Below are 17,387 nucleotides of genomic sequence, written 5' to 3'. Positions count from 1 at the left end.
GAATAGGAATGGTAGGTTCGGGAACATGATGGGCGGAAGAGGGAATGGAAACATGGGGCACCATGGGTGGAATGGTAGGCATAGAAGATATAGAAACTATGAGGAGGAGGAGATGGAGCCGCGGTATGATGATCCCACCAAGTCTATCAAGCACACATTTCCCGAGTTCCACGGCAAGTTTGATCCCGAGGCCTACTTGGAATGGGAGTCACAAATGAGTAAAATTTTCTCACTCCATAACTTTTCGGAAGGTGATAAGGTGAAGGTGGCAATAGCCGAGTTTCGTGGCAATGCGGATACATGGTAGAATGATACGATGAGGAGGAGAAGGATGGTTAGGGGAGGAGAAGTGGGTTCGTTGGCGGAGTTGTGTGAGCTCATGAGGACTACCTTTGTACCAAAGTCCTATTTCCTCCGACTTCGAGGGGAGTTTCATGATTTGAAGCAAGGGACGAAGAGCGTAATGGAGTACTACTATGAACTCCTATCATTGATGAGCAAGGTAGGGGTGGAGGAGCGAGAAGAGGCGACTCAAGATCGATTTATCCATGGCCTTAACATCAACTTGAAGCACAAGGTGCAAGTGGAGGCGTTGAGGGGAATTTCCTTGGATGAGGTGATTGGGTTTGCCGACACTTTTGAGAGGCAAAGTAAGGAGTTGGTTTCTAGCCGGGCTAAATGGGCGTCTAGCCAAACCGGAGGGACGGGGACTAGCAAGTGGAGCGCTCCCGGCAAGAAGGTGGAAAACATGGCTAATCCAAATACCCAAGGGAGATCGATCGTTAAGGCTTTACCGGGTACTCAACCTATTAAAGCTATAGCCCCTATGGAAGACAAGAAGGTTCAATGTTTCAAGTGCAAGGGGTATGGCCATTATGCACGTGAGTGCCCAAACCAACGGGTAATGGTTATCGGGCAAGATGGTAGCGTGTATAGTGAGGAAGATGAAGAAGATGGGGAGGGTGTGGGCACTAAAGAAGTGAGCCCGGACACCGACATAGCTTTTTCTAGTGGCGAAGATGAAGATACACCCTTAAGGGCTATGGTTGTACTCCGAATGCTCAATGTACAACCCAACCTTGAGGAGCATAAGGAGCAAAGGTGCAACATCTTTCATATGAAGTGTAAGGTGAAGTCCAAGACGTGCTTGGTCATCATAGATGGAGGGAGTTGTACAAATGTGGTGTGTGACCGGTTGGTGGCCAAGTTGGGATTGAAGGTACTTAAACACCCAAACCCCTACAAATTGCAATGGTTAGGGGATTCCGGGGAGTTGAAGGTGAAGGCTCAATGCCAAGTTCCATTGAAGATTGGGGAAGTTGAGGAAGAAATCCTATGTGATATCATTCCTATGACGGCATGTCATGTTTTGCTAGGGAGGCCATGGGAGTTTGATAGAAGGGCCTACAAAAATGGCTTCACGAATGAGTATTTCTACATGCTCAACGGGTTGAAGGTTCGTTTGAAGCCATTGCTACCTAGTGCCGTGTTTGAGGCTAGCCAACATCTACAAAAGGAAAGAGAGAGAGATAGGGAAAAAAGGCTAGTAGAAGAATGTGAGCTAAAAAAGCCAAGTGAGAGTGGGGGTGGTGAGAGAAAAATAAAAGCGCCCAAAGGAGAGCACCCACAAACAAGAGAAGGAAAGGAATGTTTGATAGCTAGTAAAACCGACCTTGGGTGGGCACTAAGCAATCACCTCTCCGTTCTCCTCATGGTCCGTAAGGATTTGTGCTTAGCTACTAACCTTGACCCGTATCCTTTGATTGTCCAAAGTGTGTTGCAGGAATTTGAAGATGTATTCCCGGAGGAACTCCCGAGTGAACTCCCTCCCATGAGGGGGATCGAGCATCAAATTGACATTTTACCGGGATCATCACTCCCAAACCGGGCCGCATACAAGGCAAACCCCAAGGAGACACAAGAGCTACAAAGGCAAGTCGAGGAACTTCTTGCCAAAGGTCTAATTCGTGAATCTCTATCTGCTTGTGCCGTACCCGTCATTCTTGTACCTAAGAAGGACGGAAGTTGAAGGATGTGTGTAGATTGTAGGGCAATTAACAAAATCACCATCAAATATAGACACCATATACCTAGGTTAGACGACATGTTAGAGGATCTTTGTGGCTCTATATGTTTCTCTAAAATTGATTTGGCTAGTGGATATCACCAAATTCGCATGAAAGAGGGAGATGAATGGAAAACTGCTTTCAAAACCAAATTTGGCCTATATGAATGGCTTGTGATGCCTTTTGGTTTAACTAATGCCCCTTCTACATTCATGCGTTTGATGAATCATGTGCTTCGTCCTTTTATTGGGAAATTTGTGGTGGTATATTTTGATGATATCTTGATTTATAGTCGTACTATTGAAGAGCATGCTAGTCATCTTACGAATGTGCTTGAAGTGTTGAGAATGCATGCTTTATATGCCAAGTTGCCTAAATGCACTTTTTGTGTTGAGGAAGTTGTGTTTCTTGGTTTTGTTGTGGGAAAGGAAGGAGTGCGGGTAGATGAGGAAAAGGTGAAAGCCATTAGGGAATTGCCAACACCTAGGAATGTGAGTGAGGTTAGGTCTTTTCATGGCCTTGCTAGCTTCTATAGGAGGTTTGTTAGGGATTTTTCCACAAAAGCTTCACCCTTGAACTACCTTGTCAAAAAAAATGTTGAGTTTAAGTGGGGGGAGGAGCAAGAGAGAGCGTTTAGTAGTTTGAAAAATGACCTCACGCATGCTCCCTTACTAGCACTCCCTAATTTTGATAAAACTTTTGAACTTGAGTGTGATGCAAGTGGTGTGGGGATCGGGGGAGTTCTCATGCAAGAGGGTAAGCCCATAGCTTACTTCTCGGAAAAACTAAATCAAGCCCAATTGAACTACCCCACATACGACAAGGAGTTGTATGCTATAGTCCGTTGCCTTGAGAATTGGCAACACTACTTGATGCACAAGGAGTTTGTGATACACACGGATCATGAGTCTATTAAGTTCTTAGGAGGGCAACATAAACTTGATAAAAGACATGCTAAATGGAGTGTTTTCCTAGAGACTTTTCCCTATGTCATTAGGTACAAGAAGGGAAAGGACAATGTGGTTGCCGATGCTCTTTCTAGGAAACCTTTTGAGACCTTGCATGATGGCACTTTACTTGTGAGTGATACCGTGTGTTTGAGAAAGCGTGTGCTTACTATGTGTGCCTCCAATTATGTTGGATTTGAGTTTATTAAAGACATTTATGAGCATGATCATGACTTTTCTTCTATTTACGGAGCTTGTGAAAAAGGTGCTTCTGATAAATACTATAAGTTGGATGGCTATCTTTTTAGAGAGAATAGGTTGTGCATACCTTCAAGCTCTTTGAGAAATTTGTTGATTAAGGAGGCTCACCTAGGGGGCCTAATGGGTCATTTTGGGTTGCTTAAAACTTTTGACATACTAAGTGAGCATTTCTTTTGGCCTTGCATGAAGAAGCATGTTGAAAAGTTTTGTAGTAGTTGCTTAGAGTGTAGGCAAGCCAAGTCTAAATCTAACAATTATGGTCTTTACACCCCTTTGCCTACTCCTACACATCCTTGGGTAGACTTGTCCATGGACTTTGTTCTAGGTCTCCCAATGTCGCATCGGAAAAATGATAGCATCTTTGTGGTGGTGGATAGGTTTTCCAAAATGGCTCACTTCATTCCATGTCGGAAGACAAGTGATGCCAAATTCGTTGCTAGTTTATTTTTCAAGGAGGTTGTAAGAATCCATGGGGTCCCGAGAACTATTGTAAGTGATAGAGACGTCAAATTTTTGAGTTTCTTTTGGAAAACACTTTGGGGTAGGATGGGCACCAAACTCTTTTTCTCTACCACCGCACATCCCCAAACGGATGGTCAAACGGAAGTTGTAAACCGCTCATTGAGAACTCTTCTCCGTGCCTTGGTTTTTGAAAATAAAACTTCTTGGGAAGAATGTTTGCCTATAGCCGAATTTGCTTATAATAGGACCATACATTCCACCACCCAACAATCCCCTTTTGAGGTTGTCTATGGTTTCAATCCACTCACCCCGTTGGACTTGTCCACGGTCGATTTGCTTTTGTCTTATATGGTTGATGTAGGTGGGATGGAGAAGGCCAAGTTTGTACAAGACGTGCACACTCGAGTGCAAGAACGAATCCGCAAGATGGGGGAACAAGTAGCTCAAAGGGTGAACAAAGGGCGAAAGAAAATGTTGTTCAACCCCAGAGATTGGGTGTGGGTACACTTTCAGAAAATACGCTTTCCCGACAAAGCAAGATCCAAGCTTGCCCCGCGAGGGGATGGCCCATTTATGGTCCTAGAGCATGTGAACGACAATGCCTACATCATTGATCTTCCCTGTGAGTATAACGTGAGTTGTACTTTTAATGTGGCTGACTTGAGCCCGTTTGATTTTGTAGGGGACGACCCAGATTTGAGGACAAATCCTTCTCAAGAGGGCTGGGCTGACCCGACCACGACTCCCCTTAAGCTGCCCGGAAGGCCCGTCACAAGATCAATGAGACAAAAGCTTCGGGAAGGCGTTTCAAACTTCATTAGGAGGGAAATGGAGGAGGCAGATGGAATGCCCGGTCGGGCGAATCCACACCTCCAAAACGCCCGACCGGGAGTTTGTGCGCTGAGCACCGTCTACAGTCCAGAAAGTTCGCCCGACCGGGCGATTTCACCATCCCAGAACGCCCGACCGGGCGTTTGAAGAAGCAGCGCCGAATCCAGAAAGTTCGCCCGACCGGGCGATTTCACTTTCCCAAAACGCCCGGCCGGGCGATTCAACTTTTACAGCCGTTTTTCCTTGTTTTTTTAGCCTTTTCTTGGGTTTCCAACCCTAACTATAAATATCCTTTTTGTAAGACTTTAGAGGGGACTTTTGATGAATGTTATTATGAAGACTCCTTTGAGAGCATCTCCCATGTGAGATTTCTATCCAAATTCCTACATTGTAGGTTGCTTGTTTTATGTTCATTTGGCTAAATCAAGTATAGGTATGCATTTATGGTTGTGTAGTCATGAATGTGGAGCCAATGGAGTATTTGCTTTGGGTGAAAGTAGCCTAGGGTTGCCCACATCTTCTTGTGGGAGGTCATAGGTCCTCAAAGAGGATTCCTCCTTCTTTACACTTTCTTCTCACCTTCTTTTCTCTCCATCAAAATCCATTTTGAGCCTAGTTTTTGTGGCTAGCTCAACTTATCTTTGTTTATCTTAACTAAAAAGTGAGATCAAACACTACTTTGGGTATTTCTTGGGCACATGGAAGGATTCCCTCACAAGGAACCTTATCAAGACATTAATTAATTAATTGATGTTTCTATCTTAAGAGCGGGAAATGAATTAAACAAATAAAAGGAAACCCGGAATACTTGTAATTTCGGATTTGGAAAGGCAGTGCAATATTACTTCTGTAGTGGCTGCTTGTAATATTCTAATATAAGCTTATATTAAATTGTGGGTTCAATTTAATTAGTAAAAAGCTAATTGGGTGAGGCCATGTCCAAATTCTTCCTTAGATCCCTGACTGGGCCCAATATGTGACTTAATATAAATAGCAGAATAAAGGAGACAGAAATAACAATTATTATTGCTCCCAATTTTCGTCCCCCCCTCTAAAGAGAGAGAGTTCGAAAATTACTTCTTCCGTGAGCTGAGTTCTGATAAGGCTCATTTCATGCATCGGTTTTGGGGGTAAAACATATACTACTTGATCGGTTTATCGCGCAAACAAGTGTTAGAATGTGCAGAAATGCTACTTGTCCAAGGCAGTAAGGCCGAACTGATCAAGCACGTACAAAAGGCGAAAAAGGCCAAAAATCAGGGGAGTTGATCAAGGGGCGAGGTCAAGCAGTTAAAGTGGGGACCGCTAGTTTCTAGAAGGAAAATGTGAGGAAATGAGCTGGATGCAGCGCACCATTCTGTTACCAAGGACGACGTTCTAGAAGGGGACACCTGCCAGCTTGTGAAGACGCCAGGACGAACCGATCAGAAATTTGTTATCCAAAAGCGTCGTTATTCTAGAAGAAAGAGCATGTAGCAATCAATGAGTCGCTCATCCTCTGCATGAGCGAATATTCCCTGTCAAGATCGTTATCCAGCTGGAGGCCGAATCGAGCTTATAAATAGAGGTTGTGCCAACACAAGAAAGGATCAGAGACTTTACTTTCCGCCTAGTTTAGCTTAGTTTAGCTTAGTTCAGCTCTCTAGCTTAGTTCAGATCTCTAGTTTAGCTTAGATAGCGTAGTTAAAAGGGCGACCGAAGGGAGCGATGCAGAATAACCATTTCTGTCGGCGTAACTTAAGTTTCCCACTGAGATTCTTCTCAGTTTACCGCTTTCTTTATTTTCGAAGTGTTAGCTTAGTTTATTTTCACGCTGTAATCGTATCTTAGTTTAATCGAAGTTATTCTCTCTTTTAAATCGCGCATTTACTTTTCTGTTATTACCTGCAATTTACTTGACCCAGTGTTTAAATTTACGTTGATCAAGCTAGCTAGTTTGAATTCTGCATAGATAAAAACCGTAGTTAAAACTCCCAAGTTAAAGCGTGATAGCAGCCAACCCCCCTGTTCACTACTCACACACTAGACACACCAACTTCTCTGTGGGATCGACCCCGAACTTGCCGCTTTACTGTTAAAGTAGTGCGAAATCGGGAGTTATAAATATTATCTTTGGCGCGTTTCGGTTCGAGGATTGATTCGATTAAGTGGCAATGACAATTTGCTAACTGGTCCAACCGATTCAGTTATCCTCCATATAACTTGATCCAATCTTAATCCGCGCGTTTCCGAGCCCGCCAAAATGGCGCCGTTGCCAGGGAAGCATGGTGTTACTTTATGTTTGTGTGTAGTGCGTAGGAGTTAATAGTTTATTTCTTTCTTTTCTTATTTGTTTTTCCTGCTGTTAATGAGAAGGTACCACCAAGGCGATTACTGGAATCATCCTTTGATATATAGAAGAACTAACAATCGTTGGAGAGTCTCGTTTGATAACATCCACAAGAGGAGCTCAAAACAAGGTTTTATTATTCGGAACCTAGCTAGTTGGAGTTTGATTACTCTATGAATAATAAATAAGAGTTTCTTGCTAAGTCCACTCTGGGAGATTAAAATATGTTAATTAATTAAGTCCATAGCAGACATTGATTAATTAATGGATGTTTCTATCTTAAGTACGGGAAATGAATTACACACACAAAAGGAAACCCGGAATACTTGTAATTTCGGATTTGGAAAGGCAGTGCAATATTACTTCTATAGTGGCTGCTTATAATATTCCAATATAAGCTTGTATTAAATTGTGGGTTCAATTTAATTAGTAAAAAGCTAATTGGGTGAGGCCATGTCCAAATTCTTCCTTAGATCCCTGACTAGGCCTAATATGTGACTTAATATAAATATGAGAATATAGGAGACAGAAAATACACTTTTTCCACATCATAATTTTCGTCCCCCTCATAATTGAGAAATGATCGAAAATTGTTCTCCTTCCATGAGCAGGTTTCTGTCTTCGTTATTTAAGTCCTAGTACACTGGTGAGATTTGCCCACGCAAATATCAGTCTATAGTCCGGGACACCAGTCAGAAGATCCGAGGTCGAGTTCTGGAAGGACTTGGAAAGAGGTCGAAAACACGAATAGAATGCGGATCAAGTTATATGGAATGATAACCGAACCGATTGGATCAGTTAGCGAATGTCGTTGCCACTTAATCAATGCAATCTAGCTCTCGCCAAAGTAATTTATAACTCCCAATTTTGCGCAACTTTAACAGTAAAGCGGCAAGTTTAGGGTCGATCCCACAGAGAAGTTGGTGTGTCGAGTGTGTGAGTAGTGAACAGGGGGGTTGGCTGCTGCCACGCTTTAACTTAGGAGTTTTTAACTACTGGTTTTAATCTAGACAGAATTAAACTAACTAGCTTGATTAATGAAAATTTAACTACTGGATCAAGTGAATTGCAGGTAATAACAGAAAAGTAAATGCGCAGATTAAAAGCAAAAATAACTTTGATTAAACTAAAAGCTGAGTACAACGTGAAATTTAAACTAAGCTAACACTTTGGAATCTAAGAAAGCGGTAAAAACTGAGAAACATCTCAGCGGGAAACTTAAGATAACGCTAACAGAAATGAGTATTCTGCAGCACTCCCTTTCGGTCGCCCTTTAAACTAAGCTATCTAACTAAGCTAGAGAACAGAACTAAACTAAGCTAGAGACCTGAACTGAACTAAGCTAGAGAGCTGAACTACGCTAAATAACTAAGCTAAGCTAAACTAGACGGAAAGTAAAGTCTCAGATGCCTTCTTGTGGTGGCACACCCTCTATTTATAAGCTCGATTCGGCCGCCAGCTGAATAACAATCTTGACAGGGAATATTCGCTCATTCTGAGAGTGAGCGACTCATTGATTGCTACGTGTTGTTCTTCTAGAATGACGACGCTTTTTGGTAACAGATTTGTGACTCAGCTTCGTCCTTGCGTCTCATATTCCAGCACGTGTCCCCTTCTAGAACGTCGTCCTTGATAACAGAATGGTGCGCTATATCCAGCTCATTTCTTCATGTGTTCTTCTTCTAGAAGCCAGCGGTCCCCACCTAATTGCTTGATCGCTCCCCCTTGATCAACTCCCCCGATTCTTGACCTTTTATCGTCTTTTGTACTTGCTTGATCAGTTCGGCCTTGCTGCCTTGGTTAAATGGTATTTCTGCACATTTAACACTTGTTTTGCGCGATAAACCGATCAAGTAGCATGTATTTCACCCTTAACCCGATGCATGAAATGAGCATTATCAAACTACTCACACTTAAAACACACTTGTCCTCAAGTATAAAGAAAAATAAAAGAAAAAGATAAGGCAGATTTCAGTTTACTTATTTCACTAGTAAAGGAAAACGAAAAGAAAAACAAAACTTTAAGATAAAAACACGTATTCACATGTATGCATTAGACCGAATAAATTTCCAACAATCATACTTGAGGTCGAGGTCAATCCATTTGTCAGTAGCTTGTGTTCCTTCTCTTTCGCCTTTGCTTGATCACTGTTGGATTCACTTAGTCACTCCTTTCTCACCAGAGATGTTAGGATTGTTCACTCGGTGTTGCCATAAATTTAATACTTTGAATCGGACTACACAAGATAGTTCCTTAAGGTCTTTATTTTGGATTGTAATGGGGCTCAAGGGTAGTAACGTGTTAGGTTAGGGTCCTAGGGGTTCTAAGTTTAAATATAAAATTTTTAAAGAAAAATCACATGAGTCGAAAGGCCAAAGATTTGACTAAACTCGCTGGATAAGAATTGGGATATTTATTTCTTGGTGCTCCCTCTTGGTCAGATTTTGACCTTTAGCCTCATAACCTTCGGCTTATTATTATTTTTGCTTTTGATTTCCTGGGTCAGGTTAAAACTATTTCCTGCCTTTTTTTATTCTTTTCATATGATCAACCTGATTGTCTAACTTGATCAACCCGGCTACCCTTTATTCCGACCATTCTTATTGCTATCCCCCTTTTGTTTCCCTTGACAAACTTCATTTCTTTGACCATCTTTCCTCATGTGATATGAAACTTTGAATTTGGTTTTAAGGCTTCAAAGAAAGGGAAAGAGTGTATAGGCTCGAATTGGCTACTAGGGGGTGCCTTGACTAATGAGGCAGGTTTGTGGAACGAAAGAAGAACACGGCTCAAATGGTTAAGTCCTAATGCCTTTAGTCATTACTACTTGTGCAATTTTCATCTCAATATTAAAAGTCAGCCTCTCGTAATTTTTTTTTCTTTTGTAAATATAGTAGAAAGTGTTCTACTTTTGGCTTATAACTTACATATAGAGAGGCTTCACAGTTGGTTTAGAAATTGAGCACTTCCATCATACTTGCGTCATTCAAATTGAACAAGTTTTTGCAATCAAGTTTTACATGTGAGCATACTGAATCCTTTTTCTAACTCTCCCAAAAAGTAATCAAGTCTTCCATTTATCCAATTTCATGCATATTGCCTATCTATTACTACCTGGAATTTTATTGTAACTAAGCCGTCCCCCCTCCCCACTGCATATGAACTCTTCCTCGAGGGACTGGATGTAGTGGAAAGAAGGGTTAGGCACAGGCGATGGCATAACAACAATCAAGGGAACTTCTCACACTTAGACCAAACACTGGGCTAAGTGTGAGGCAGTGCCGACAATCAAAAACTTGCTAATCAAAATAGAAAAACAGAACTTAAATACGTAAACACAGGCAAACAGAGATAGCAAAAATATCATGCATACTTCTCACACTTAGACCAGACATTGGGCTAAGTGTATGAGAACAAAAGAGCATGAGTATATACAGACCAACAAAAACAATTTTTGTAAACTTAAAACGAGCGGAGATATGGGGGGAGTACTTCAAAGTTCCCTGGGGGGTTGACTCGGAGACGCTGAAGGTGGCCTGGATAAAAGTGATATACGAATCTGAAATCTGCTTTTTATAATGAAATCGCGACTGTTGGGATCTTCTACTGTTGAGATCCTTTCGGCTGTTCACATCTTTGCGACTCTTCACGTACGGGCACGCCTTTTCAGAGTGCCAGCTGGTAAAGCTTTTCTGATACGTTTCGTCCTTTTAATGCAGCAGTTGGCGCTTCCTGGCACCTCTTAAGTGACTGCGCACTCCCTTTCATCACCTGCCTTGATCAACTCAATCACTGTACCACCAATTAAATTCGAATTGTACTGATCAAGTAGACAATAATTTTTTATGAAAAACTCCAATAGTTTCGCTTGATCAGTTTCCTTCCTTACTTCCGACTTTTAATTTTAAATTAAGAAAATAAATTAACATGACAAAAACTATTTACACTAGCTACTTAAGAAGTTGACCAGGCTCTCTCAGGATGTCACTTGATTAAGTCTTTGTCGCCTAATCAAGCAGACTTCCCATAAGTGCCCAGTCAACCCTTTTTACCTGTCTACTGGAGAGAGTTAGGCATTAGTAGTGGAATGTCGTCCACTACAAATGCCTCAATTCCTTCTCTGTATGGTTTAACCCTATGTCCATTCACTATGAAAGAAGGTGGATCAGGATCGCCTCCTTGGAGTTCGATTGCTCCATTCGCTCGGATGGCGATGATGGTATAAGGACCTATCCACCTAGATCTGAGCTTTCCTGGCATCAATTTTAGTCTGGATTGAAACAGCAAAACTATCTGGCCTATCTTTAGTTCCTTCTTGCGAAGGTTCTTATCATGCCACATTTTCGTCTTTTCTTTGTACCACATGGCAGAGTCATAGGCGTCCAGGCGAAGCTCTTCCAGCTCTTGTAACTGCATTCTCCTTTCTGCAGCTCCAACCTCGGTATTCATATTCATTTCCTTGATCGCCCAGTATGCTTGATGCTCAACCCCCACCGGCAGATGGCACATCTTCTCAAATACCATTCGGTATGGGGACATTCCAATAGGCGTTTTGAACGCTGTCGTGTAGGCCCAGAGTGCGTCCTCCAGTCGACGGCTCCAGTCTTTCCTCGTGGGATTGACCGTCTTCTCTAGAATCGCCTTGATTTCTCTATTAGAGATTTCAGCCTGGCCATTAGATTGTGGGTGATAAGGTGTGGATAGGCGGTGGTGGACTCCATATTTTTGCATCAGAGCTTCGATAGTTCTGTTGACGAAATGAGTCCCTTGGTCAGAGATAATAGCCCATGGCACTACATATCGGGTAAATATGTTAGATTTCAAAAACTTCGCCACTTCTCTGGACTCACACGTCCTAGTTACCTTCGCCTCGATCCATTTGGACACATAGTCCACTGTCACCAGTATGTAGAGATTACCTTCAGATGCGGGAAAGGGTCCCATGAAGTTCATTCCCCATACATTGAATATTTCACAGACAATAATGGGGATCTGAGGCATCTCGTCTCTAGTAGATATTCCTCAGTAAGTTGACATCGAGGGCACTTCTTGCAGAATTCATAAGCATCTCTATGGATAGATGGCCAATAAAACCCACTATCAAGTATTTTCCTTGCTGTTTTCTTTGGCCCAAAATGACCCCCACAAGCTAGTGTGTGACAGTGGATCATTACGTCTTCCTGCTCCCATTCTGGTATACAGCGTCGGATTACTTGATCTGCCCCCATTTTCCATAGGTAAGGATCATCCCAATAGAAGTATCGGGAATCGCTTTTAAGCTTTAACTTCTGTGCTCTTGAAATTTCATCACTTCTTGGTAACTCCCCCGTTACCAAGTAATTAGCCATGTCCGCGAACCATGGCTCCTTCCTCGTGTTCTGTCCTTTGCTTCCTTGGTTGGCTTGAGCAATTTCTTCCGCTTGGTTGATCCACTGGCGCTCAGGTATTGACTTGATCAGGCAGAGATGCTCTTCAGGGAAAGCCTCTGTAATGGCTTCACCATTATCTTCTTGCAAAATTTGACTTAGGTGATCTGCCACCTTGTTCTCACATCCTTTCTTATGCACTGCTTCCCAATCAAACTCCTGTAGAAGGAGTACCCATCTGATCAACCGCGGCTTTGACTCTTTCTTTGCCAAGAGGTATTTGATGGCCGCATGATCTGTATAGACAATCACCTTAGACCCAAGCAGGTAAGGCCTGAACTTCTCAAATGCGAAGACTACTGATAGCATCTCCTTTTCGGTCACATCATAGTTCTTTTGTGCCTGATTTAGAGTTTTGGAGGCGTATAAAATGACGTAACTTTTCCCTTCGATTTTTTGACCTAATACCGCCCCCACAGCATAGTCACTAGCATCGCACATCACCTCAAAGGGGTGATTCCAGTCGGGAGCACGTATTATTGGAGAGCTTATTAATCGGTCCTTCAGAAACTGGAATGCGGCCTTGCAGGCATCTGAGAATTCAAATTCTACATTGTTCTGGAGAAGTCTTGTTAGAGGCTAGGCTATCTTTGCGAAATCTTTGATGAATCTCCTGTAGAACCCAGCGTGCCCTAAAAAGGCTCGGATCTCCTTCTGGTTGGTAGGATATGCGAGTTTTGCAATGACTGCTACATTTGCTGGGTCGACCTCTATTCCCCTGCTTGATACTACGTGGCCTAGAACTATTCCTTTAGTAACCATAAATTGGCATTTCTCGAAGTTCAGAACTAAATCCTTCTGGCGGCATCTTTCCAATACCCTGTTCAGACTATGCAGCCCTTGATCAAAATCATCCCCATAGATAGTGAAATCGTCCATGAAGATCTCAATACAATCTTCCAACAGTTCCGAGAAAATGCTCATCATACATCTTTGGAAAGTGCCCGGAGCATTGCAGAGGCCAAAGGGCATCCTCCTGTAAGCGTAAGTGCCAAAGGGGCAGGTGAACGTCGTCTTTTCTTGGTCATCTAGGTTTACAGCTATCTGGAAATAGCCACTATAACCATCCAGGAAACTGAAGTACTGTTTCCCTGCCAACTTCTCCAGCATTTGATCAATGAACGGCAGAGGGAAGTGATCTTTCTTTGTGGCTTGATTCAGCTTCCTATAGTTTATGCACATTCTCCACCCAGTAACTGGGCTTGTCGGGATTAATTCATTTTTCTCATTTTTCACCAATTGAATCCCTCCTTTCTTAGGCACCATGTGTACTGGGCTGAACCAATTACTGTCGGGAATAGAATAGATAATTCCGATTGAAACTAGCTTGACAATTTCTTTCAGCACCTCTTCCCTCATGTTGGGGTTGAGTTTCCGTTGTTGGTCGCGGTGTGGCTTGGCTCCTTCCTCCAGCCGGATGTGATGCATACACAAATCCGGGCTAATTCCCACCAAGTCTGTCTGCTTCCAGCCGATAGCCTTCTGATTCCTTCGTAATACTTCCAGTAACTTGTCTTCCTGCCCTTGGGTCAATCGACTGTTTATAATGACGGGCATAATTTTGTCTTCTCCCAGGAAGGTGTACTTTAGATGCGCTGGAAGGGGTTTCAACTCCTTCGCGGGTTTTGGCTCTTCGGTGGGCAGAGGGTTTTCTACAGCTTCATCACCCAGTGGCTTTCCTTGATCAAGCTGCTTTGCTAGGCTGGATACTTGAGCTGTCTTACCCGACTCAGTTGGCCTTGGACGTTCGTAAAATTCTGTTATTGCTTCTGCGACGGCTTGGTCGAACGATTACGCATACTGACTAACATGCAAGGTGGCTACAGTCACGTAAACTCAGATCTCATGCATTAAACTTCAGATCGAACGATTAAACACTTAGAATCCTAACTAGCAAACTCGAATCTAGCCTACTCAAACGAATTCATGCTTCAACACCTCGAAAACTCATGCAAACAACTGGATCTAACTAATCTAGGCAGAATGAAACACGATTGCAACGAAATGATGAAGTAAACCAACTTCCATATCATAGTGTTTGGATCTCAACGAAGTACTTCAAATACATCAAGCGAATTAAGTTCCAACGGTAGATCCAACGAAATAAAATGACATACGAAGTTAAACTAAGAAAGCATCAAATACATCAAGCGAATTAAGTTCCAACAGTAGATCCAACGAAATAAAACGACATACGAAGTTAAACTAAGAAAGCATGTAAAGATTGTTTTGCCACTCCGAGCGACGAAACAATATTTTGGCGACTACTACGATGATAACGATCGTGGTGGAACTCCGAGATCTTCAAGTGATTCTGACTGGTGGCGAGGAACGAAAGGTGTGGAGCTAGCCTCAGCTCCGTAACTAAGACTTCCTAGAGCGGTTTCTAAGTGTGCCTTCTAAAATGAGTAGTCTCCCTTCATTCTTCATGTGACTTTCTATTTATAGGGAGGCTTGCCCTAGGATTAGCGTTGTTCTTCTTTGTAATTTGTCGCTTTTGCCCCTGTTAAATAGTTGGTCATCTACTAGCAGTCATCCCCTCTCCCTCTCGAGTCTTTGGGCATGCATCCTGGTCAGTATTATACCCTTCTGGAGGCCTTTATCACTTGAAACCTCTGATTCCTTTCCTGTTGACTTGTACCATTTCCTGGGCACTTACGCAACTTTTCTTGCAGAGTATGCATGTTAAGTTCATCATACTGACAAGTAACCAATGCCTAGAATACGACTTATCACTTTTATTTACAATTGTTGGATTTGGGGTTTTGATATTTGGTTATTGTTTTTTATATCATATTAGATTATTCGTGTGGAATTATATTCTTAGATTATCAATTGTCGTTTTGGGTTATCAATATCATTTTATAATGCTTGCATTATTAGAAAAATGAATTTTGATTCTCTGATTGCTTATGACATCAAATGAAACCAAGTTTAATACAAAGTGTTTACTTGTGGTTATACTTGTTGATTCAATTACTAAGTTTCACTTCTAAGTTATGTTAATTATTAAGTTTCTTTAATCCTTAAGTTTTTGAACCATTATTTTGTCAGTGAATCAATAGAACATTTATGTTCGAAATGGATTCAAAGCAAAATAAAATGATCTTATGATCGCGTTTGTTCAAATAAAGATATAAGAAAAATAATCGCAATAATTGATTACATGACAAGTGAATTAATTCAACTAGTCACGAGATAAGTATTTATTATAAATACTATAAATTCTTGTATAGTAAATATATTGTGCACATTAAATTTATTTTAATGTTCTAAGCCAAGAGTTAACTATTTGAATAGTTGATGTTTTATTTATTTTGTTGTGAAAGTGATAATTAAAATAGTGGGAGCTTTTCTTAAGGAATAATTAAATTCTAAGTGTTTAATAAGAGCTTTATAGCTCGTTTTATTAAACTATGATGAATTTAACTCCAGACACTGTTAAATTGTTTTAATAGCTTAAAGAATATTGAGACTTCTATTTTTCTACTTTTAAAAGTGGGAGCTAAATTTTGTCTCATAAAATATTTATAAATGGAATTAAGGTAACATTCGATAGAGTTAAAAGGGCTCACTCTATAATGAAAGGAGTGGTGATTTCCACAACTTTCAAAACTCTAATAACATTAAAAGGTATTTCCAAGTTAACTATTAAAAATTAGAAATACTTTTAGATTTCCAAAGAAAGTACTTTTAGAGATCACAACAATGGTTAGATAATGAACTCTTGGAATTTATGACTATAAAACAAAGGATGCAATCATTCAGTTTTATTTTGTCATAAGGACTAATTTACAATTAGTCATTGTGGTGAGATAATTATGGTCATACATATATTTACATCACAAGTTACATAGCAAGGATAATACGGATTATATTGCTATAAGTATTCTACTTTCAATTAGTAGAAGTTAAGAAGGATCAAGAATATTGGATTTTGATACAGGAATATGTATAAGTGCACTTGAGAAAGACACATAAAATTATTCCACTGGATCAAAGGGCCTATAAATATCTTGAACAATTAAACGTACTGACAAACACAGATTTTGCATGTTTTTAAAAACTAGATCTGGTTCGTATTAAATGTTAATCATACAAATTATGTTCTAAAATTGCATATATTATACATTTTGTATTTTTGACGTGTTTGTTGATAAATGATAGAAAAAGACATAAAAAGGTGCAAAAAGGTCAAGGTGCAGCAGCCTCAGTTAATGCCGAGTTCCCGAATGTTTTGGAGTCCAATCAGTTATTAATGCATACTATTCTCTTCCTCTTCGAAAGAGCTTCACGTGGATACCTTGAATGTCTCAATCGGAGTTCTGTGGAGGAAGTTATGAGCACTCTACGAACATTGCGCAGTGCAGTCAAAGCTGACGGAAATTTAGGCGGAAATTCAAGGAATAAAATAAATGGTTGCCCAAATCTCTCTCATTTCTTATAGGGCACGAAAAATATTAAAAATAAACCTTTCTCCACCCTATAAATATCCAAACCTAATTCATAGTCTTCATCTCAGAGCCTCCAATCCTTCTCCTCCTCCAATCCTTCTTCATCTCTACACCTTCTTCCATCCCTCCATCTCGGAGCCTTCAATCCTTCCCCTCTTTACACATTCTTCCATCCCATCTTCCACACTAAAATTCCTCCACCTTCCATTGGAGCAGAGCTCTACAGATCCAGGCAAGAGAAGACTGAAGATTGAAGATTCAACATTGGGTTTTATCAATTTCTTTCATGTCTCGTACTTTTATTGTTTTTACTATTTGTCTATGAGTAGTTAAGCATCCTTTGTAGATTTTTTGGTGAAGACTATTATGAACGTGTTTTAATTTATTGAATTTAACCATTTCCTAGCTCTTGTGATTGTTTTGCTTGTTCTTGTGCTTTTATTGTTCTTTTGTCTTGTCAACTTTAGAACTATGTCCGTTTAACTAGATTAATCGAGAGAGAGCTAGTTTTATGTGGTAAAAGGAACGAGTACAACACATAGGTTTATCTGCACTCGAGAGAGGGGATCCTTTGTGACGGCTTGAGTCTTAGGAACTTAAGGAGTTAGAA

The 17,387-nt window shown here is 41.0% G+C and overlaps 2 protein-coding genes across 2 annotated transcripts; one reads left to right on the top strand and one right to left on the bottom strand.

Annotated features, from left to right (window-relative positions):
• The first annotated feature begins 316 nt into the window (after positions 1-316).
• LOC121800898 lies at positions 317-2,029 on the top strand. The gene has a single exon (XM_042200388.1). It carries the CDS (start codon positions 317-319, stop codon positions 2,027-2,029), a length of 1,713 nt encoding a protein of 570 aa, XP_042056322.1.
• A 9,817-nt stretch (positions 2,030-11,846) lies between these two features.
• On the bottom strand, positions 11,847-12,632 carry LOC121800897. The gene is made up of 2 exons (XM_042200386.1): positions 12,498-12,632; positions 11,847-12,437 (listed from the first exon to the last, which is right to left on the bottom strand). Exons 1-2 carry the CDS (start codon positions 12,630-12,632, stop codon positions 11,847-11,849), a joined length of 726 nt encoding a protein of 241 aa, XP_042056320.1.
• Positions 12,633-17,387: the final 4,755 nt, after the last annotated feature.

Source organism: Salvia splendens, chromosome 4 (genome assembly GCF_004379255.2).
Source record: "Salvia splendens isolate huo1 chromosome 4, SspV2, whole genome shotgun sequence".
Taxonomy (NCBI): Eukaryota; Viridiplantae; Streptophyta; class Magnoliopsida; order Lamiales; family Lamiaceae; genus Salvia; species Salvia splendens.
Note: the sequence above shows the minus strand (reverse complement) of the source record. Positions and strands in the feature narration are given on the sequence as shown.

What these genes read in the sequence shown, in the direction of transcription:
- LOC121800898 (XM_042200388.1), top strand. Translation starts at nt 317, where the DNA reads ATGAGGAGGAGAAGGATGGTTAGGGGAGGAGAAGTGGGTTCGTTGGCG.
- LOC121800897 (XM_042200386.1), bottom strand. Translation starts at nt 12,632, where the DNA reads ATGCTATCAGTAGTCTTCGCATTTGAGAAGTTCAGGCCTTACCTGCTT. An exon ending in AGCCGCGGTTGATCAGATGG is followed by an intron (nt 12,438 to 12,497) that starts GTACTCCTTCTA and finishes TGTGAGAACAAG; the next exon opens with GTGGCAGATCACCTAAGTCA.